At 44.0% G+C, this 24,228-nt stretch overlaps 1 protein-coding gene across 1 annotated transcript in view; it reads right to left on the reverse strand.

Moving 5' to 3' along the window:
• The window catches only part of vps50 (VPS50 EARP/GARPII complex subunit), a 234,499-nt gene that overhangs the window by 98,476 nt on the left and 111,795 nt on the right, over positions 1-24,228 (reverse strand). Inside the window, exons 14-19 of the mRNA XM_038797578.1 lie at positions 21,995-22,086; positions 9,495-9,589; positions 9,294-9,392; positions 8,499-8,589; positions 6,413-6,577; positions 3,928-4,046 (exon numbers count right to left, since the gene is read on the reverse strand). Of these exons, the coding sequence (XP_038653506.1) occupies positions 3,928-4,046; positions 6,413-6,577; positions 8,499-8,589; positions 9,294-9,392; positions 9,495-9,589; positions 21,995-22,086 (661 nt within the window). The remainder of the gene's footprint in view (positions 1-3,927; positions 4,047-6,412; positions 6,578-8,498; positions 8,590-9,293; positions 9,393-9,494; positions 9,590-21,994; positions 22,087-24,228) is intronic.

Consider the following 24,228-nt stretch of genomic DNA (forward strand, 5'->3'; position numbering starts at 1 on the left):
CCCTCCGGCTGCAATGGCATGTTTCCGTGCTATATTATCCACTTCCTGCCTCATTAAATATGCAGGAACAAGAAACACATAGTTTCGTGGTCAAGCAGCCTCTGATTCACCTGCATCGCTAAATTATTGCTCTGGGCATAATGTTTAAACTGTAAACTTGCACAGCTTTCTCATTCGCTTCATCCCAGGGCTGCTCCAGATGAGAAAGAACCCCAAAGACAAAATGCATTCAGTCCCCAAGTTCAGTAACACCTCACTAGACCACCCTCTGGATACCATGGAGACTCAGAAACCTTCAACTACAGCCTGCGAAGCGGTGTCCATGGCAACGAACACCAATGCTGCACAGGAGAGGTCAGTCATCCACTGCAGAAAGAGGATGAATGATCGCATGTTTGTCAGGGTAAATTAACAAGGTCCTCAGCCTCAATTAACACACTCAAGCCCATCAGGCATTCGCAGGGTGACACCCTACAATACAGGGATCTCGCATACTGCCAGCTCAAGGGACATCACCACGAGAATCAGAGAATCCCTACAGTGCAGAAGGAGGCCATTCAACCTATCGAGTCTGCACTGATCCTTCGAAAAAGCACTCTACCCATGTCCTCTCATAGAATCTCTACAGTGCAGGAGATGGCCATTCGGCCCAGCAAGTCTGCACCGACCCTCTGAAAGAGCACCCTATCCGGGCCCATGCCCCATACCCTATCCCCTGAACCAGTAACCCCACCTCACCTTTTGATGGCTAAGGGACAATTTAGCATGGCCAATCCATACAGTCCACCCCACTCTATCCCCATAACCAGCACATCCTTGGACACTAAGGAGCAATTTAGCATGGCCAATCCACCTAACCCGCACTTCTTTGGACTGTGGGAGGAAACCAGAGCACCCGGAGGAAACCTACGTAGACACGGGGAGAATGTGTGAATATTCACACAGAGTGTCCCAAGGTCGGAATTGAACCCGGGCCCATGCACTAATATTCTCTCACACAGCTTCAATCTCCATCTATGTCCATATTCTCTGTAGCTTATGTCCTCACGCCATGCATGGCTCCACTCACCACCCAGGCAAGGTAGGCATCCTTATCCTCTGCCTTGGCATGTGCCCTGCTCACACTCTCTAGGTTCACCAATAATAGGCGGGAGAGGTCGCAGGCCAGTGGAGGAATGGCTGAGATCAAAACCCTCACTCCTTTTGAGAAGCGGGCTATTGAGCTGGTCGGAGAGGACTGAGAGCGGTCATGTGACGATGGTGAGGCCGGAGGTGCACACACAAGTTAGAATCCTGCACCAACTGATCCCTCACGCAATGACTCGTGAGTCTATTGTCCTGCTTTCAGGTCACCTGCCATGCAGCAATTTTCTCTTCCCTCTTTCATAGGCACTTCTGCAAAGCGCCCCAGGGACACCACAGCCAGACCCTTATCTCTAACATGGAGGTAATGGATACCTTCTGTATGACCCCTCAAATCATTTGAGGTGCATGTGCCTTTGCAAATTGTGGCTCTCTTATCTCTCCATCTGACATATAGCGACCAGCCCCTCCATGAAACTTTCATGTGCCACGACACAAACCTTTCCTCATCCAAAGGCTGCAGGTGCCTCCTCTGCCCGAGTGTCCTATCTGCAGCCCAGTATCATGCCGAACATGCTGTGCACAACATGCGAGGCCCAACTGACACTGGACTGACATGCCTCCCTGGGCTGGGACTTTGCAAGCTTAGCACCATTAACTGAAGAGCTTCTTCACTCCGTGATCCTCCGATTATGGCCCAAAACCCTCCTTAATCTTCTGTAACGGGTTCTTCCCTCACCCCCTCCCCATTCATGTGTCTGAGTGCAACCTTTCCCAGTCTACTCTCCCAGTCTCAAGTTGAGCCTTTGCCATGCCGCCCCCTCCCTTGCCTCCATCTCGTCACCCACCTCGCCCTGCAACTCCACCCGTTCAAGTCCCCAAGTCGAGTCTTTACCCTGCAGCACATTACAACCCAACGCTGATCTGGTATATAGAGCCTTGCCTCTGAAAGATTATTCGGGGCTGATTTCAGTGAGGGTCCTTTATAATGCATATTAATGACAGTCAAATGTGTTCAAATTACATTCCTAATATGTGCACTGGACAATTGCAAGCTTGTTTCAGGTCGACATGAAACTGATTTTTTTCGTTCCCAGGGTATTTTCCACTTCCCCAAAGCCCGGTTTTTCACTTGAGGATAGCGCAAATTGAGAAATTTCCCAGCTCACCACAATCACATGAGAGGAAAGTTCCCAGAATTGTGGGATCTTTGTTCTGGGGTGGGTTGCAGGATAGAATCAGGCTCATCGTCACCCAATATAGATGGGAGGGAGCCACAGTATTCAAGACACCCCAGCCCCTCCCCACCAGACTCCAAAAGGCTAATAAAGTAGTATTGTGATCCAAGTACTGCATCGCACTGTGGAACACCCACAGTAACCATTTTATCCAAAAGCTTTTCATGTGTAACCCACTGGCTCTCAAACTCCTTTGCTTGGAGGAGATATTTTCAAATGGATTTGTAATCATAGTAAAATTATAATACTGCACAATAGTCATCATGTGAAAGTGCTTCATGTAAAGTGTGTTTTTATAATACTTGTAAGAAAACAGGTATTTCTTTGTTAATATCAGTAAAATGAGTATGCCAGCTTCTCACTGCAGAGTGTCTATCCTTGGTAATTCAGGAATCCGCAGAGTCCAACAGTCGCAAGGGGAGCACATTTCCAGTCACTGCTCTAATCTTTTATTCTTAACAACCACACCCCGAGAAGTTGCCCATCTTGTCCATCTGTCAGCTGGCCTTGGGTTGTAGATCCTCTGGAAGATTTCTACATTTACCCCCCCCCCCCCCAGTTTGAGAAGCATTATAACCAAATAAGAAATATATTCTAAAAATATTACTGATAACTTTAATCCTTTGTTTTATATGTATTTAGACTATGAGGATCTTACTCTTTCTCCATATTTTATTTCTAAATAAACTTGACTAATTATATCCTCAGCAATATGATTTGACAGTATGGTTTTGAAGCTAGCTTGAAAATGTGGTCAGCATTTCATATGATCTCCAGTGTATTATACCACAACTTATTCCCAAAAGGGGAATTGCCAGCCCACCTCCTATTTTCTGACTTGCAGCACATGAGTGGACGAGTTTGATTACCAGGTGGTTTCAATTAACTAGTCTAATGATTACAGTTTTGGTATTGAACAAATAATTAGGAGATGACCTGTAGTATAGCAAAGCCCATTAAAATTTGAAGTATAGTGAAGAAAACAATACAAACATTGATTATGGCATGGTGGCCAACTGTGCAAAAACAGGTATGTTTGCCAACTATACAAGAACGTTTCATGTGGAAGCATTGGAAAGGGTGCAAAGAAGATGTACTAGGATGCTGCCTGGTTTGGAGGATAGGTCTTATGAGCAAAGGGTGAGGGAGCTAGGGCTTTTCTCTTTGGAGTGGAGGAGGATGAGAGGTAACTTAATAGAGATTTGTAACACGATGAGGGGGATAGATAGAGTGGACGCTCAGAGACTATTTCCTCGGGTGGATGTAGCTGTTACAAGGGGGCATAACTATAAGGTTCAGGGTGGGAGATATAAGGAGGGATGTCCGAGGTGGGTTACTACTCAGAGAGTGGTTAGGGTGTGGAATGGACTGCCTGCTGTGATAGTGGAGTCGGACACTTTAGGATAGGCACATGGAGCACACCAGAATGACAGGGAGTGGGATAGCTTGATCTTGGTTTCGAACAAGGCTCGGCACAACATGGAGGGCCAAAGGGCTTGTTCTGTGCTCTACTATTCTATGTTCCATGTTCCCTCACCCTTAGTAATGCACACTACTTCTGAACATTCTATTACATTGTTTTAGTACAATATTTATAATAGACTACCTTTTCACAGGAACGTCACCAGTCTGTTCATCCACATAGTCTCTTTTAAGCTCTTCTGGAACATCACTATCGCTATCGTAGTCTTGATAAGCACTCTTCTCCAACTCATCAGATTCATACTGCGGGAAGAAACAATCCTCAGTCCAATTACCTGGAATTAGGAATTCAGCTAACCAAATATCACTAAGAATATGTGGGCTAAATTAAGATTCATTTTGTTGATTACATATGCTGTGCTTGTAAATTGTTACAATTATGAAGTTAATTTTTATTATTCTTTCATGGAACACGAGCCTCAGCTTTATTGTCCATTGATAATTGTCTGAGATGCTGGTAGTGAGCTGCCTAGATTTAAAAGAATTTTGGAAGCGCGTTTCGGAACGGTGTCTTGAACTTCAGGTAAAATGAGGAGGGTCATGTGCCCTGTTCTTAAGTCTCCCAGGAGTGTCTCTGAAGTCCCAATGTGTTGAGAATGTCGAGTGGTAAACAACTGTGCTTTAAATTTCCCATTTACTAAGGTAAAAGACAGTTGGGGTCTCAAGAAGAGTGAATCATCATTTCTACCTGGATATATGGCCCATGTGATTCAGGTTGCCATGAGATGGGGTTTGAGCAGAGAGGGTGTAAGGTATCCCTAAAATCACACAGACAAAGCTAGTATCTGCCAGAATGTGGGAGGGGGAAGTAGTTACAGGCAGTACCATGCGGTAGTTCAACAGGCAAAAATGTGGGTGGAACTTTGTGCTTGAATTGAAAAGACCGAATTCGTAAGGAACTAAAAGAAGCCAGGGAGATTCGCATAGTTTGTGCTAGAGGAAGAATCCCTTGGTGGGGAAAAAAAGTGTGAAAACTAATGTTGAAATTTAAAGTTGTTAGGCTGAAAAGGAATAAGTACAGAAGTAAACCTCTGAGAGCCATCTCCTTGTGTTGTTTCTGGGAAAATTGAATGTCTACTTAAACGGACAGTGTAAAGTGTATCTGTGTAATGTGCTTTGGGCTGTGCTGAAGGAAAAAGGGGAATACTGTGTTTTGTGCTTTGATACACAAGTTGGCTACAAACACAATGCGAGTCCCGATGAAGGAGCTATGCTTCAAAAGCTCGTGATTCCAAATAAATCTGTTGTACTTTAACCTTGTGTTCTAAGACTTCTTACTGTGCCCACTTCAGTCCAATGCTGACACCTCCACATCAAAATAAATTGGAGTTGGGAAGGTTTTCAGTTGGTACTAGGTGCCTAATCATTGATTAGCTGACCTTCATGTGCAACAGTTTCAAAAAGTTATAAATAAATAAATGTCTGCCAACACAGCTCTGCTTGCTCCAGTTCAGCCAATTATGCACAATTTATTTGTGATGTCCCAATTTTTCATGTATACACGTTGGCCAACAGAACAGGCCAAAGACAAGCTCCCATACCTCTGACCAAATTTATGTTTTCCCTCCACTCCTCCACCAAAAGCTTTAGGTTTTATTATGGTATGACTCCACAGGCAGGAGTTACTTCCTGGCACCTTAAACACTGGTTACTATTCACAGGACACTCAAATTGCTTTAGAACATAAACCGTACTTCTTTGATTACCATATACTGTACTTCACTGAACAATGACCAAGAGCAGGGACCTTGACTGATTATTTTCCTTCCTAACCCAGGGTACTAAGGGTGCCTGTTGGACCCAACTAACGCCCAAGCTGGATTCAGCTGCCGTCCTGGTCTGCTTTTGTTTAACTAACCATTTGGTAAATTTGCCAAGTTGAAAAAGTAATAATAATAATCATAATAATATAATCGCTTATTGTCACAAATAGGCTTCAATGAAGTTACTGTGAAAAGGCCCTAGTTGCTACATTCCGGCGCCTGTTCGGGGAGGCCAATACAGGAATTGAACGGGCATTGTTCTGCATTACAAGCCAGCTGTTTAGCTCACGTGCTAAACCAGCTTATTTATGAACTAATATGCTTCTGGCAATATGACAAAGGATAAACATTGTGAGTATTCTGTCAGAATTCATAGCTGAGACCAACAGATAGTTAATGCATATGTTCCTTTAAAGTAGCTAGAAAAGAGATTATGATGAAGAAGGGTATTGCATAGGCAAGAGAAATGGTTACAGGAACGTAAGTCTTTCTGTTAGTTATAGAAAAATTAAAACATTTAAGATGAAAGAAAGACCGAAATTCTAGTCTCTTGTGTTTCAGTGTATTAATCCGGCCTGTGACTGCTAGCTTTGAAGGCAATTTTAAATACTACCTGCCATCAATGTCATGCTCTACGTTCCCATATTTCACTCATATCAATCATAGGAAAATGGTCTTTATGATTAGATTGAAGTTTTGCACACAAATACTTAGCCCTGTCAAAGGTACTAGAAATACTTCTGACATTTCAGTTTTATTTCGGATATTTAAGATTGCTCCCTTGCCACCAAAAAGCCATTCTAAAATGATCTTATTTAAATTCATTGCAAATAGACATAGTCATACCCCATTAGCGGCAAGAACATCTTCTGTTTCATCATCTTTGCCGTCTGTCTGGTGTTCAAATGGATTTCCACCATTTTGGTATTGGTCAAATAGAGATCCTGCTGTTGTATATTGCTTGCTTGGTGACACTGAAGGTGAACGTGACTGTCGCATAAATTTAAATTCCTAAAAGCAATAGATTTCCATTAAAATAATTAAAATAGATTAGAATTTAGGACTAATGATATGTAAGCATCACATTTGAGTTCAAGCAAACAAGTCAGGATACAATTTGACTGAATAGATGGTCAATGAAGCAAAAGTTGTGGTATAAAAGCAAATTAATAGATGCCAGAATCCGAAACAAAAACAGAAAATACTGGACAGCATCAGATGCTGATACCTGGGAGTATCCAGCATTTGTTGAAAAAGGTGCATTACTCATTCAAAAAAAATGTACACCACACTCAGTAAATTACGGCCCTTGGGTGCTAATGTGCCATTTTCTTTGAAGGGCTGTGCCATTAGACATTCCTCAAAAATGGCAAGAGCCGACAGCCATTTGTGATGTAGTTAAGACAATTATAATCAATAAATGGATGACTGAATAAAGTAACCAGAATCATCCGTAGACTTAAAAATGAATAATTGTAACTCACCTGCAGAAATGTTTTTTAATTTTCTGGGACCATATGTTGTGCAACTACATAAACCCTCTGTTAAATCTGAACAGAAACCTACATACATTGAGGCTTATAAGTGATTGCTTTTAGATGTAGGTAAAGAAAAATTTTGAATCTGCTTTTGTCTAACAAACCAGAGATCAAAGAACAGTGAACATTACATTATGGCCTTTTTACATTAGATTGTCCATGGGATAAGGAAGAGCACAATGCGGAATTGTAATTTTAGAAAGATGCGCTTCAAAAGAATGAGGAAGCAACAAATAGAGTTGGACTAAATTATATGAGGGATAAGGTTTCAGAAGTGGTATATTTTAAAAGCACAATTCAGGAATTACTGGATACAAATGACAATGAGAATGAGAAGAAACCTATTTGAAAACTAGAGAGTTAAACATGAAATAAGAGTGTCTCTTAATATCGGAGATGATTTCTTGCAAGTAGATTGCCAATCAAAAATAATCAAGAGGATAGCAATGGATTTGAAATAATAATTACATCCAAAAAGCAAAGCAGTAGGACTTTTCAATTGTATCAGATAACGGAACATTTTCTGATCACATTATTCACAGAAAATGTAATTGACTCTGCCTTGGGCGGCACAGTGGTTAGCACTGCTGTCTCACAATGCCAGGGACCCAGGTTCGATTCTGACTTTGGATATCTGTCTGTGTGCAGTTTGCACATTCTCCCTCTGTCTGCGTGGGTTTCCTCCGGGTGCTCCGGTTTCCTCCCACAGTCAAAAGATGTGCAAGTTAGTGGATTGGCCATGCTAAATTGTCTCTTAAGGTGGGGTTGCAGGAATAGGGCGGGGGATTGGGCCTAGGTAGGATGGTCTTTCAAAGGGGCTGTGCAGACTCGATGGGCAGAATGGTGTCCTTCTGCACTGCAGGGATTCTATGATTTAATGGAAGTAATAGTCTTTATGGCAGATTGAAGTTTTGTGCATAAATACGTAACCCTATATTCCCCTCTCAAAACTCCAACCTGGTCTCGAACGTTTATCTATGCAGATGACATCTGCTGTGACATACAATGTCGGGATAATAAAATGTGGATGCTGAAATAGAAGCAGCACATCAGGGAGTCTGTGAAAATTGTGGGAGCATCGAAGGCAGCAACTGCGAAGAGATGGAATCGGTATGGTCATCTGCTATAGAGAGGGGAAATGTGGTGAGGTGAATGATGGAGATAGGTATGCCTCTTCTCCTTCTTGCTGGCAGTCCCAAGACCATGCAGTGGGATAAGTCTTAAACGCAGCAGGGTTGGAAGAGGAATTGGTGACTGACAGGAGGAGATGGAGGTGATCAACCAGCATTGTGGGGATCCCAAGTAAAATGGGAAAAATCAAAAGAAAGTTCTGATGTATTCCTTTGATGGTTAAAGTTGTTTGACGAACTCCATTCCTGACAGTAATCACTCACATGCAATTGCAAAATACTGAAGTTTGATTTCACAGGACAAAGTTCCCAAGTTTCATTTTCCAAAAACATTCTTAGTTCTTCAAGGCGTATTCTACAAAAAGAGATAAAATAGTCCATTAATGTTAATTATATTAGTCTTATTTTACATAAATATGTTTCAGGATGGTAAACACGCTTGGACTTATTCCTTTCTCTTGCCTCAATCTACTTTAAAATCAGTACATTTACTGAGTAAGTGAATTTCCTCCTGCATCTCAGAATTCAAGCTATAGAGAATCCTGAAGCGGTTGTTAAAGCAAACTTAAATTTTCCTTCCATGAAATCATAAAGATTCATTTCTTTAAAATCCATTAGCATTCGGTATTTTAAAACTATACAAAAGCATATTTGTTTTAGGAATGGGAACAATTCTAAGGTAGCATTAAGTTCTTAATGTGGCCAAGCCTGAACACGGAGGGCGATGAAGACTGGGGGGGGGGGGGGGGGTTGAAGCAAGGAAGTCTGGGGGTTGAAGCCTTAATTTGAAAAAATAATTAGGTACTATAAATTTAAAAAAATTATTGATCAGAAATTTTCCCCAATTTTGGCAGCAGAATAATAGTAATCATGGAAAATGACAAAAATTGGAATTCGGTTCAACAAACCTGGAAATAAGCAGCTCATCAGTACAAGTGATCATGAGTCTATATTTAAGAGTCTGTAACAAAAATATTTACTTTTATACAGGCAACACGCTATTCGAGGGATGAGGTACATAAAATGTAATTGATTTCTAATAAAATGAATAATTTTTACCTGTGATAGCTTTTAAAATAATTCACACTTTGTTTCCGAATAGACTCCTGCAACACCTCCGATTTACTGCCACAAAATTCTTCACCAACTTGCATTAGTCTGGTTTGCAAATAAGTAACATTGATGTTGAAATAAATGTGCATACAAAAATGGTGAATTAAAACATAGTGCCAGTTCTGTATGAGCATTTCCACAAAATACCTGCTAATAATGTCCAGTACAAAAATAAAGTCATCATATTTGAAATTGGATAAATCTGTTCCAAGCAAATAGGTTTTTGCTTTCAACTGAACATCCTATAAAACAAAAATATTACAGTCAGCAATTATCTAAGAACTCACATTAAATATTAGATTTATAATTTCAAAGTTTAAAGTCAAAGCAGTAGAACGCAATTACATTTCCTAACTCGTAGAAGGGCATGAGATTTTGAGTTAGGTTGGTGGTCATAGCAAAACTCGTTAGACATCAGGGCCGGGATTCTCCCCTACCCGGCGGGGCAGGGGGTCCCAGCGGAGCGGAGTGGCACCAACCACTCTGGCGTTGGGCAAATTCCGCACCTTTAAGGGCTAGGTCCGCGCCGGAGTGGTTTCCGCTCCGATGATGGCGCCACAAACGGCGCCAATGACCTTTGGCGCTACGCCACCCGGCGTCGGGGCTGGCCGAAAGGCCTTCGCCGGTCTGCGCATGCGCTGGTGAGTCAGCGGCCACTGACGTCACCGGCGCATGCGCGGTGGGGGGGTCTCTTCCGCCTCCGCCATGGTGGATGCCGTGGCGGCGGCGGAGGAAAAAGTGTGCACCCACGGCACAGGCCCACCCGCCGATCAGTGGGCCCCGATCGTGGACCAGGCCACTGTGGGGGCACCCCCTTGGGTCCAATTGCCCCGCGACCCTCCCCCCCCCCGGGACCCCGGGGGCCCGCTCGCGCCGCCAACAGAGGTGGTTTAAACCACATTGGCGGGATTGGCCTTTCAGCGGCGGGACTTCGGCCCATCACGGACCGGAGAATCGCCGCGGGGGGCACGCCGATCGGCGGGGCGTGATTCCCGCTCCCGCCGATTCCCAGGTGGCAGAGAATTCCGGCCACGGCGGGGGGTGGGATTTACGCCGGCCCCGGGCGATTCCCCGACCCTGCGAGGGGTCATAGAATTCCGCCCATGGTGTTTCCCCAAATCCCATAGCTAGATCCAAAAAGAATTGCATTAGACTAGCATTACACCCCTATTCAGATCTCTGCAACAGATTGTGTTTCAGGATTTATTTAGCTACAATGAATTCTCTGTTGTAGATCAAGAATCTGTCTTCCTTTACTTTAAATACATTCAGTGACTCAGCTTCCAAGGTTATCTGGGTAGAGAATTCCATAGATGAGCAACCCAAAGCAAATGAGTTCCTAATCTCTTAAATGAGAGGTTTTGTATGCTGAAACAACTTTTAGATTCCCCCACAAGAGGAAACATCCTTTCAGAAGGCATCACGGTAGCACAGTGGTTAGCACTGTGGCTTCACAGAGCCATGGTCCCAGATTCAATTCCCACCTGGGTCACTGTGCGGAGTCTGCATGTTCTCCCTGTGTCTGCATGGGTTTCCTCCGGGTCCTCCGGTTTCCTGCCACTAGTCCCGAAGGACGTGTAATTTGGACATTCTGAATTCTCCCTCTGTGTACCCGAACAGGCACCTGAATATGGCGACTAGGGGATTTTCACCGTAACTTCATTGCAATGCAAGCCTACTTGTGACAATAAAGATAATATAGAATCTACCTTGACAAATCCCACCAGAATCTTTTATGTTTCAATAAGATCACCATTCATTCTTCTAAATCCAATAATACACCCAATCTGCTCAACCTTTCCTCACGAGACAATCCTTTCAACCCTGGAATCAACCTAGTGAATCTTCTCTGAACTGCCTCCAAGACAAGTCTTAAATAAGGAGACCAGAAAGATTTGCAGTGCGCTAGGGGTGTACAATTTTATTAAGACTTCCCTGCTTTTATACTCCAAAAGCTCTGCAATAAAGGTCAAATTTGGATTTGCTTCCAAATTACTTGCTGGACCTGTGTACTAACTTGTGATTCATGAGATGCCTCTGTACTACAGTATTCTGTAGTCGCTCTCCAATTAAACATTCTGCTCTTTTATTTGTCATACTAAAGTGGACAACCTCACATTTCCCCACAACATACTCCATCTGCCGTTTGTTGGTGAATGCAAATTTGGATGAAAATGTGAAAAAGGAGAAGAAAAATAGTAAAAAATACAACATACTCCATCTGCCAATTCTTTTGTCAACTCACTTAACCTGTCCTTAACTATGCCCTTTGCAGATTCTGGATGTCCTCCTTAGAACTTACTTTCCTGCTAATCTTTGTATTGTCTATAAACATGGTAGCACCATGCTTAACACTGTTACTTCATAATGCCAGGGACCCGGGTTCGATTCCTGGCTTGGGTCAATCAATGTGGAGTCTGCACGTCCGCCCTGTGTGTGGGGGGAGGGGGTTTCTCCAGGTGCTCCAGTTTCCTCCCACAAGTCCCAAAAGACGTGCTTGTTAGGTGAATTGGACATTCTGAATTCTCCCTCTGTGTACCCGAACAGGTACCGGAGTGTGGCGACGAGGGGATTTTCATAGTGACTTCATTGTAGTGTTAATGTAAGCCTACTTGAGACACTAATAAAGATTGCTATTATAACTTGGCTACAATACACTCTTTTCCTTTCAAGGTCATTCATATAGATTGTAAAAAGTTGAGGCCCCAGCACTGATCCCTGCGGCACCCCACTGGCTATACTTTGCTTACCCTTCTAGAATTCTTATGGACAATACCTTGATCTCCGTTCTCTTAACTCCAGTCAACTTAAACACTTTTCTGTCCCAAACCCCTGGTTACTGAAAGTGATCAATTTGCCCTGACTCTCTCTTACTATTAGTTTGTCGATGCCTACACATCAAAAATGCATACAAATCCAAACACATCAAATCTATTCGTGCCCCTTTATCCACACTGCCTTTCATGTCCACTGTTAGAAAAACAAAGGTAGTTTCAAGGGATTTATATTTGTATTGGTAAACATTAGAAATAAGGTGTAGTATTAAGTGTGTTTAATTTAATATTTTGGTGCCTGGAAAGGGAAAACCTATAGTTAGATTCTTGCTGGACAAAGATGTTTGGGTTGGTCAAGTTCCAACTGTATTTCTATTGTGCTTAGAAAAGGCTGCAGCATGGAAAGTAAATGGGCCAGCATAGGTATGCGGTGTTGCTTGGCAACTGGGACCTTGAAAGATAGAGAAGCTGTTAAGTTTTAGTTTTAGCTGAATTTGTGGGCAGTTGGAGACGAACCTCAGGGAGTGAACATCTCTCAACTCTTCCAGAAGAAAGGCTGGATGGTACAGGTGTTGCAAAGAGGCAAGCTTCCTGAAGTACAGGATAGAGTCCAATTAACCAGGGAATTGGGACAGAAAAAAAGATTAAGACGACTGGAGTTAAGAGAATAGAGACCAAGGTACTGTTCAGAAGAATTCAAGAGTGAAAAAAGTGTTCTGAGTTAAAGGAGACAACGCCTTCAAAAGGTAAAACAAATGTCTGGTACCATTTTAATACCATTCTGGGAATCGAAAGTTAAAGCAATTGTGAGCAGTTTCCATAGCAATAAAGACAAAGAAAGGTGAAGGGGTGGCGCAGTTGTTAGTACTGCTGCCTCATGGTGCTGAGGACCCGGGTTCGATCCCGGCTCCGAGTCACTGTCCGTGTGGTGTTTGCACATTCTCCCCCGTGTCTGCATGGGTCAAACCCCCCACAACCCAAAAAAGTGCAGGGTAGGTATAATGGCCACACTAAAATGCCCCTTAATTGGAAACTCTAACAAGCCAAGGTCCCTTTGTTCTTCGGAACTTCCCAGTGTCAGGCCATTCATTGAATACTTCCTTGTCAAATTTCCCCTTCCAAAGTGTATCACCTCACACTTTTCAGAGATAAATTCCATCTGCCACTTCTCCACCCATTTGACCATCCCGTCTCTACCTTCCTGAAACCCAAGACACTCAACCTCACTGTTTTTTTTAATAAACATTTTATTGAGGTATCTTTTGGTATTATAACAACGCCACAATAAACAATGTACAGAAACCTACAAACGTCTCCCTCCCCTACAGGTCTCACCTTTATTAACCCCCTACTCTCAGCTAAACTAACCCCCACCCCCACTTCTGCTGACAATTAATTTTCGGTGATGAAGCCGACAAACGGTTGCCACCTCCGGGCGAACCCGAACAGTGATCCCTTCAAGGCGAATTTGATTTTCTCCAAACAGAGAAAGCTAGCCATGTCCGATAGCCAGGTCTCCGACTTCGGGGGCTTTGAGTCCCTCCAAGCTAATAGTATCCGTCTCCAGGCTACCAGGGAAGCAAAGGCCAGAACGTCTGCCTCTTTCTCCTCCTGGATTCCCAGGTCATCTGATACCCCGAAAATCGCCACCTCTGGACTCAGCGCCACCCTTGTTTTTAACACTGTGGATATGACATCTGCAAACCCTTGCCAAAATCCCCCAAGCTTCGGACATGCCCAGAACATGTGGACATGGGTCGCTGGTCCTCCCGCCATATCCAGAACCCCCCCATCCACACTTCCCAGGGCAAACTGGTGATTATTACAGATTGGGGACCAGGCTGATGCTCCCTCTGCTCCCACATGTCTCCTCCACTGCCCCAGACTCTTCGGGCCGCCACCACCACGGGACTGGTGGCGTACCGTGCCAGCAGGAATGGCAGAGGCGCAGTTACCAACGCCCCCAAACTGGTGCCCTTACATGAAGCCGTCTCCATACGCTCCCATGCTGACCCCCTCCCCACCATCCACTTCCTGATCATGGCTATATTCGCCGCCCAGTAATAGTTACTAAAATTTGGCAGCGCCAGCCTGCCCTCTCCCCGACTCCACTCAAGCATTACCTTCCTTACCCACAGCGTTTTGCCCTCCCAAACAAAGCCAGAGATCACTTTGTAGACCCGTTTAAAAAAGGACCATGGAATAAAGATGGGGAGACATTGAAACATAAACAGGAATCTCGGGAGGACCGTCATCTTCACTGTCTGCACCCTCCCAGAAATGACAATGGGAGCGCGTCCCATCTCCGAAAATCATCCTTCATTTGGTCTACTAGCCGGGCCAGATTTAATTAATGCAGCCGGTCCCATTCCGCTCCACTCGAATGTCTAAGTCCCTAAAGCTTCCCCCTACTAATCTAAACGGCAGCTCCCCCAATCGCCTCTCCTGTCCCCTCGACTGGATCGCAAACATCTCACTTTACCCAGTATTTAGCTTATACTCCGAAAACCGGCCAAATTCCCCTACAGTCCTCATGATTTCTTCCTTCCCTTCTAATGGATCTGATACGTACAGAAGCAGGTCGTCTGCATACAGCGAGCCTCTGTGCCCCCCCCGGGACCAGACCCTTCCGGCACTCAGAGCAATTGCCAACAGCTCTATAGCTAGTGCAAACAACTTTGGGGAGAGGGGGCATCCCCGTCTCATCTCCCGGTGCAGTCTAAAATAGTCAAATGTTGTCCTATTCGTCCGTACACTTGCCACAGGAGCCTGACCCAGTCAATAAAGCCCCGCCCAAATCCGAACCATCCCAGTACCTCCCACAGATAATCCCATTCTACCCGATCAAAAGCCTTTTCTGTATCCATTGCGATCACTACCCCCACCTCCCTACCTTCCGGGGGCATCATGATCACATCGAACAGCCTTCTTACATTGGCCACCAACGGCTTACCTTTAACAAACCCCGTCTGGTCATCCCCAATAACGTCCGGAACACAATCCTCAATCCTGGAGGACAAAATTTTGGCCAGCAGCTTGGCTTCCACATTCAACAGGGATATCGACCTGTAGGACCCATACAGCTCCAGGTTCTCCTGCTTCAGAATCAGAGAAATCGTGGCCTGTGGCATCATCGGGGGCAGCACCCCTCTTTCCCTTGCCTCATTGAACATCCACATCAACACCATCCCAACATCCCAGAGATCTTTTTATAAAACTCCACTGGGTGCCCGTCCGGCCCCGGGGCTTTACCCGCCGGCATGGCCTTCAGACCCTTCACTATCTCTTCCAATCCGATTGGGGCCCCTAGCCCTTCTACCAGCTCCCCGTCAACCGTTGGAAAATTCAGCCCCTCCGGCCTCGTAGGGGATTCCGACCTATACAGCCTACTGTAGAAATCCCTAAACGCCTTATTTACCCCTGCTGAATCTTCAACCAGGTTCCCATCTCTATCATTTACTTTCCCAATCTCCCCGTCCCTCTTTCTGAGCTGCTGTGCAAGCATTCTGCTGGCCTTCTCTCCATATTCATAGATCGCCTTTCTCAGCTGCTCCACTGCCCTCCCTGTGGTTAACAAGCCGAACGCTGCCTGTAGCCTCCGCCGTTCCCTTAAAAGCCCTGCCTCTGGGTCTCCGCATACCTCCTATCGATCTGTAGTGTCTCCTTAACCAGTCGGTCCGTCTCTGCCCTGTCCACCTTCTCCTTATGGGCCCGTATCGAGATCAGCTCCCCTCTAACCACTGCCTTCAGTGCTTCCCAGACCACCGCTGCTGAAATTTCCCCCGTGTCTCTGACCTGCAGTAGTTCTGAATACATTTCCTCAGCCGCTCGCACACCCCTTCATCAGCCAAAAGTCCCACATCTAACCTCCAGTGCGGGCGCTGGTTACTGTCTTTACTAACCTGCAGGTCAACCCAGTGCGGAGCATGGTCTGAGATTGTGATTGGCGAGTACCATGTGTCCACCACGCCTGCTAGTAAGACCCTGCTCAAAATGAAGAAATCGATCCGGGAGTACACTTTATGCACGTGTGAGTAGAACTCCTTCACCCTCGGCCGCCCAAATCTCCATGGATCCACTCCCCTGATCTGTTCCATAAACCCCCCTAGTTCCCTTGCCATTGCTGGCACCCTGCTCGTTTTCGAGCTTGACTGGTCCAAGCCAGGATCAATAACTGTGCGAGTTCAGGTCCGGTATGTTCCCCAGAATCCTCTTTATAAACTCCACATCACTCAATTTGGCGCATACACATTTACTAATACCGCCTGCACCCCCTCCAGTTTCCCACTGACCATAATGTACCGACCTCCCACATTCAAAATTATTCTACCCGCCTCAAACACCACCCGCTTATTGATCAGGATCGCGACCCCTCTAGTCTTTGAATCCAGTCCCGAGTGAAAGACCTGACTGACCCAGCCTTTCCTCAATCTAATCTGGTCAGTTACTCTAAGGTACGTCTCCTGCAACATCACCACGTCCGCCTTCGGTCCCCTAAGATGCACAAACACACGTGCCCTCTTGACCGGCCCATTTAACCCTCAAACATTCCAGATGATCAGCCTAGTTGGGGAGCTCATTGCCCCCCCCCTTTTTTGGGCCCGCCTCCAACCGATGCTCCGTGCCTCCACTGGCCCGCCCCCAGGCAGCTTCCGCCCCCAACCTCCTCTGTCTCTTAGCCCAAGTCCCTCCCTCATCAGCAGAACATTTCCCCCCCCCCCCCACCTCTCCCGCCTAGTAACAACACTTTGTAACCCAACCCCTTTGATAAACCGAACATATACACCCCCCCCCCCCCCGGCACTTCCGTGAGCTAGCTCGCCCAGTTAACTTGGTGGCCCCAACCCCCAACAGTGCAAATGTAAACCTTAATTCACTCAACTCTGCCACTGGTCCCAAATCAATACAGAAGGCATTACAAACAGCTTCCACAAAACAAAAAATGAGAAACTTTTTTTTTTAAAAAAAGAACTGAGAAACAAAAAGAAAACAAAACCATGAATGCTGCAGCAAAGTTCAAAAGTTCTCAGTCCACAACCAGTCCTTTCCTTTTCATGAAGTCCATCGCATCCTCAGGCGACTCGAAATAAAAGTGCTGTTCCTCACACGTGACTCAGAGGCGGGACGATACAACAGTCTGAATTTCACCTTTTTCTTAAAAAGGATCGACCTCAAACATATCTGCGACGTATGCCCCAGCGTCCGCTCCTTCGGAAACCTCCAGGAGCCCAACGATTCTCAAGTTCTGCTGGCGGCACCTATTCTCTAGGTCCTCCACTTTCTCCAGGAGCTTCTTCTGCTGGTCTCTCAGCATCGCCACCTCCAACTCCACCGCAGTTTGATGTTCCTCCTGCTCAGCCGGCGCCTTCTCCACCTTCTGGATCGCCCGATCTTGGGTGCCCAATCTAAGCTCCAGCCGCTCAATTGACTCTTATCGGGTCCAAGCAGTCCCGTTTCTGCTCAGCAAAGCCTTCCTGAATAATTAGCATCAGCTGCTCCGTTGACCGCTGGGTCGCCAAACCAGAGGTCTGGTCCTCCGCCATGCTGTCTCCCGCTGCAGCTTCAGCCTAAGCCTTCTCTGTCTTTCTGTTTCTGCCTTTACGAACAATTCTAGTCCTTCTCTCCATGCACTGATGTGGGAATTCAGTACACAATTGCCTCGTCTTCAATTTTACAGTTCAAGTCCGGTAGAAAAATCGGGAGAAAAGGTCCAAAAGTCCAACCCACGTGGGGGCCACCAAATGTGCGACTTACTCCTTCATAGCCGCCACCAGAAGTCCACTCAACCTCACTGTTAACTAACCAACCAATCTTTGTGTCATCTGCAAACTTACTGATCCAACCCTCCACAGTCATCTACGTCATTTATATAAATGACAGACAATAGGGGGCCTAGCATGGATTCCTGTGGTATGCCACTAGTCACTGGCTTCCAGACACTCAAGCAGCCGTCTATCATCACCCTCGATCTCCTCCTGCTAATCCAATTATGAATCCACCTCATCAAATCACCCTGTATCCCATATACAATTGCCTTATTCACAAGTCTCCCATGTGGGACCTTGTCAAAGGTTTTGCTGAAATCCATGTAAACTACATCAACTACACTACCCTCATCTATACAGTTGGTTACTTGCTCAAAAAAATCAATTAAATTTGTTAGGCATAACCTCCCTCTGACAAAAATATGCTGACTATCCCTAATTAAATCTTGCTTCTCCAAGTGGAGATAAAGTCTCGCCTTCAGAATCTTCTCCAGTAGTTTCCCAACCATTGACATGCGACTCACTGGCCTGTAGATCCCTTGCTTGTCTCTACAACCTTTCTTGAATTGTGGGACCAAATTAGCTGTTCTCCAGTCCTCTGGCACCCCCCGTGGTTAGAAAGTAATTTGGGTCAGAGCCCCAGAAATCTCCTCCCTCACCTCCCACAGCACCCTGAGACACAATTCATCCGGACCTGGAGGTTTGTCCACTTTTAAGCCCACCAATACCTCATAAATTGTCACTCCCTGTGACAATTTGCTCAAGAACCTCACAATCTCTCTTCCCGAGTTTCAGAACTGCCTCCTCATTCTCTTGGGTGAAGACAGATGCAAAATATTTGTTTAACACCCTACCAATGTCCTCTGGCTCCACCCACAGATTTCCTCCTTGGTCCATAATGAGTCCTACCCTTTTCCTGGTTATCCTCTTCCCATTGATATATTTATAGAATAGCTTGGGATTTTCCCTACTTTTACCAGCCAGAGTTATCTCATATCGTCTCTTTGTTCTATTATTTGGTTTATTAAGCTCCATCCTACACTTTTTGTACTCCAATAATGCCTCTGCAGATTTATACTTGTTAAAAGCCTTTCTTTTTCTTTTCATTGTATCCTGAGAATGTATCTGGGTCATCAATGGTTCTCTGGGTTTGTATTCCTATTAACCCTGGAAGGAGCATATTAGACCTGTATGTTCCCCATTTCATCTTTGAATGCCCTCCACTGCTCTTCTATAGGTTTCCCCACAAGTTAATCTTTCCAGTCGACCGTGGCCAGATCCTGCCTTATTTTGTTAAAATCTACACTCCCCCAATCCAAAACCTTTTTTTGTAACGTGTCTATTTCTTTGTCGATAACAAATTTAAATTGAACCATGTTATGGTCACTATCACTAAAATGTCCCCCACCAATACATCAACCACCTGTCCGGCTTCATTCCTCAGAATTAGGTCCAGCACTGCACCATCCCTTGTTGGATCCTCTACATTTTGAGCTATAATGTTCTACCACGTACATTTTAAGAACTCTATTCCATGTAAGCCCTTAACATGATGGCTATCCCAATTAATTTTGGGGAAGTTGACATCACCTAATATAATTACCCTCTTATTATTTTTACACCCCTCTACGAATTGCGCACATATTTGTTCCTCAATTTCCCGCTGACTATCTGGGGGTCTCTAATAAACACCTAGCAATGTAGCTGTCCCTTTTTTATTCCTAAACTCTATCCACAAAGCTTCATTTGACGTCCCTTCCAAGATATCATCTCTCCTTACCGCAATAACTGACTCCTTAACATTTAATGCTGTAAGCGGAAGAAATTGCTACATGTGTCAGGATTAGTATAATAAAGATGTCTCAAAGTATTGTAATAGCACAGGTCAAGGGTAAACCAGCAGGCAAGGGGTTAAACATATAACAAGGGAAAACCAGCAAGCAAGGGGTTAAAGTCCCCCACATTGGAAATGATTTAATCATCTCACAGAGCATTTGAATATAAAAAGGGAAACACAGGAGGCCTCACTTGTGTGGAGTCTGCACATCCTCCCAGTGTGTGCGTGGGTTTCCTCTGGGTGCTCCGGTTTCCTCCCACAGTCCAAAGATGTGCAGATCGGGTGGATTGGCCATGATAAATTGCCCTTAGTGTCCAAAATTCTATGATAATCTATGATTAACCTAGGACAAAAGTTCGGCACAACATCGTGGGCCGAAGGGCCTGTTCTGTGCTGTATTTCTCTATGTTCTAAGTCTAAGGGATCCATTGTCCAACACATTCGCACCTCTTCTGGAAGTTAAATATGTTAAGCACAAATCAATGAGATTGTAAGGTAACATTGTATTCTTTAATCATTTTCTCATTATGGGGACCAGAAAATATGCATACTGATCACTTTGTTTGGTCTGAATGATTCAGTGACGTCAGTACCTGCTTGTGACTCCGAAGAACTTTAAATATATATGCATGTAATTCTGAGGACAGACAGAGCTGACTTTTTGCGAGCTATAGGATAGCCGCAGAATCTATCTCTCCTGTGTGCACGGTTTTTCTGAATTAAACAAAGTTTTACCAACACCACGCGGTCGAGAACAGACTTTGAAGTTTTTCTTTCCTCCAACAATGCAATGCCACCTCCTGTTCTACCCCTCCTCTGTCTTGTCTGAAGATTCTGTTTCCCGGGATGCTGAGCTACCAATCCTGTCCCTCATTCAACAATGTCTCTGTGATAGCTGATGGTTTCAAACACGAGCTTTCGGAGCACTGCTCCTTCGTCAGGTGAATGAAGAGATATCTCTTCATTCACCTGAGGAAGGAGCAGTGCTCCGAAAGCTTGTGTTTGAAACAAACCTGTTGGACTTTAACCTGATGTTGTAAGACTTCTTACTGTGCTCACCCCAGTCCAACGCCAGCATCTCCACATCTGTGATAGCTATTATATCATAATTACACGTGTCAATCATCGCCCTTAATTCATCCATTTTACCGTTAATATTCCTGGCATTAGAAGCCGTTCAACCTTGTATTACTCCCTTGAAACCTACTACCGCTGTATTCCCTCTGACCTGATTGCTTTTCTGTGTTATACTGTGTCTCTATTATGCTGTTAGTCTGCATCCCCTCCCCTGCCAAACTAGTTTAAATCCTTCCCAACAGCATTCGCAAACCTGCCAGCAAGGATGTTAGTCCCATTCTGGTTTAGATTTAGACCGTCCTGCTTGTACAGGTCCCACCTTCCCCCAAAACGATCCCAACAGTCCAGAGATCCCTGATACAGAGTCCCCTATGACTATTGCTCTTCTGCTCTTTGACCCTCCCTGCTGAATAGAGCCAGTCGTGGTGCCACTGCTCTGGCCACTGCTGTTGTTTTCCCTCGATAGGCCATGCCCCCCCAATAGTATCCAAAACGGTGTGCTTGTTCAAGAGGGGGACAGCCATGAGTGATTCCTGCACTGACTGCCTGCCCTTTCTAGCGGTCACCCATCTGTCTGTCTGCACCTTGGGTGTGATCACATCACTATAACAACTCCTGTCTATGATACTTTCCACCATCTGTGCGTTCTTAAGTGCATCCAACTGTTGCTCCAACAGAACCGCGGTCTGCGAGGAGCTGCCATCGAGTACACTTCATGCAGATGTTGTCATCCGGAACACGGACCTCCCACATCTCACAGTTAGAGCACTGCACCCCGCTGACTGACATGTCTAGTACTAATTAAGTCAAAATAAATAGTTATTAAATTTAGTACTAATTAATTAAATTAAAATAAATATTTATTACATTTAAGTTAAAATTAACTATATGGTCCCTTGCGTTAGATTTCTCCGATAAACATTAAATGCTGAAGGACTAATCTCCAAGTTACTCCTCTACTTAGTTAATTACTCTAGCTTTTCAAATTTAGAACAGATTCCCAACCAGCCAATCAGGTCACATATAGGTGCTTATGTTGTTAAATCCGTAAAGTAATTTGTGCTTCATTAGAAGATAGTGAAGAAAAATCCGACAATGAAGCACTGTACTTGTAAACAGTAATATTCCTAGAGATTTAAAATATAAACTACCTAGATTTTTAAAAACATGCAATTTACCAAGTGAGACACAAACCTGCCAGATGCGGGAAAGGCCATGTTCTAGTTTCTTTTTCACATAACTCCGATCAAAGTTGCCATCATCTGAGGAAATCACATTTCGGCCATCTGTAATGAAAAATATAATGTTTTTGTGAAATTTCATTTGATGAATATACTAGTTATATAATACTTAATCTAGTCATCCTTTCCAAAGGATACTGCCGTTGTCATGTGCTAATGTTTTCTGTATTTATAACACTCTGAAGCCTACTTCATGCACACAATTCCCATTGAGTTGCAAAAATAGCCATTATATATCGCATTAAAGCACATAAGTATCTTTGGCTAAATGGATAGGAAACAGATGGCATAAGATTAGTAACTATAATTCACAGCAGTTACCCATCCACCCAAATGTTTACATAGAAATCCATCTTAATATCTAATGATCTCAATAATGACTAGCAATTACTTCCAAAATCTACCAACTAAATCGAATTTTGTGCATTATTTTGCAATATTCAAAGGGTTGCTGACATTTCACTGGAACCCACTTGTATTACACATAGCATTGCACAGCATGCATTGTGGCTACAGCATGCATTTGTCTAACCACAATAAAACCTGTTATCCATAAAGTAACCTGCATGTACATGATGTCTTCCATGACTTCAGCATATCAAAAAAAACTTCTAAAATACGTAACTGGTTGGGAAGTGTAATCACTATTGCAATGCAGGAAACATGCTAGTGAAGTGGAGATAAATTTCCCATAAAACAAGGGTGGCACAGTGGTTCAGTGGTTAGCACTGCCGCCTCACGGCGCCGAGGTCCCGGGTTTGATCCCAGCCACAGGTCACTGTCCTTGTGGAGTTTGCACATTCTCCATGTCTGCGTGGGTCTCACCCCAACAACCCAAAAACAAAAAGGTGCAGGGTAGGTGAATTGTCCATGCTAATTTGCCCCTTAATTGGAAAAAAAGAACTGGGTACTCTAAATAAAGGTTGCCATAAAACAGCAAGTATAGAAACGGTTAGATGATCTGTTTTAACAATGGCAATTGAAGGATAAATGTTACCCAGGATAATATAGAAATCCCGTGCTCATCTTCAAATGATGCAGTGGGATCTTTTAGATATATTTGAACAGGCACGCCCAGTTCAATGTTTCATCTAAAAGCCAAGGCTTTCAACTGTAAAGTATTTCCTCTGACTAGACTGTGTGGTCAAGTGAGACTTAATTATAACCTTCTGACATAAAAGCAAGTGCGTTACCAGAGTTGAATGTGTAATTTTTGACCATCTTTAACGCACTAAATAGTTAATAGATACCCAATCGATGAACTTTGTTTTAGTTTTTTTGCCTTCACCGTCTTGAATTAAAAGCACATTATTGTGGAAATAGTAATCAACCATTGCATGTCACTCAGTTTATTTCAGAAATAGGTTCAAGTGTTATTTGAGGTCAATATCAATGGGAAGGAAGTCCTTTATGCCACTCTTTTTCATGTTAACACGTGGCTTTAATTCGACCATATAAACTAAACCTATAGCTATTCAAAGGAAACAAAAGGTTCTTGTGCTTTCTGCATACTTAGCACAGAAACTTTATGCTAAGTCACATTGGACGTCTGCTTATGTGAAATAGGTTGCTGATTAAAAATTAAATTTTTTGTGCACCCTGGCAACAGCCTACCACCATTCCTAGGCTGCAAGTTATCTGCCTTTATTTTCTTGATGCTACTGATTTACATGGAACTAGGAACTCAAATCAAATATTTTTAAAGGGATTAAATTTCTTTTTAATTGTTCAACACTCTCTTCTAATATTTTTACTTTGCTTTATCCACGATAGAATTAGAAACCACCTTGCTTGCTATGTGTAACAACTTGAATATTAATAAAGTGTTACAATCCCACACGACCACAGGGGCTGGTTTAGCACACTGGGCTAAATCGCTGGCTTTTAAAGCAGACCAAGGCAGGCCAGCAGCACGGTTCAATTCCCGTACCAGCCTCTCTGAACAGGTGCCGGAATGTGGCGACTAGGGGCTTTTCACAGTAACTTCATTGAAGCCTACTCATGACAATAAGCGATTTTCATTTCAATTAGTTTTAATAAGGAGGAACATTACAATAAATATGAAAAGCTAGATTATAAAATACTCCTTAACAACTACATATGCTTTTTAGGATTAACGCAGATTGCAAAGTACATTTTATTCCACAATGATCTCATTAACAAAAAGTCCCATACAAGATGACTGTG

Source organism: Scyliorhinus canicula, chromosome 5 (genome assembly GCF_902713615.1).
Source record: "Scyliorhinus canicula chromosome 5, sScyCan1.1, whole genome shotgun sequence".
NCBI classification, from domain to species: Eukaryota; Metazoa; Chordata; class Chondrichthyes; order Carcharhiniformes; family Scyliorhinidae; genus Scyliorhinus; species Scyliorhinus canicula.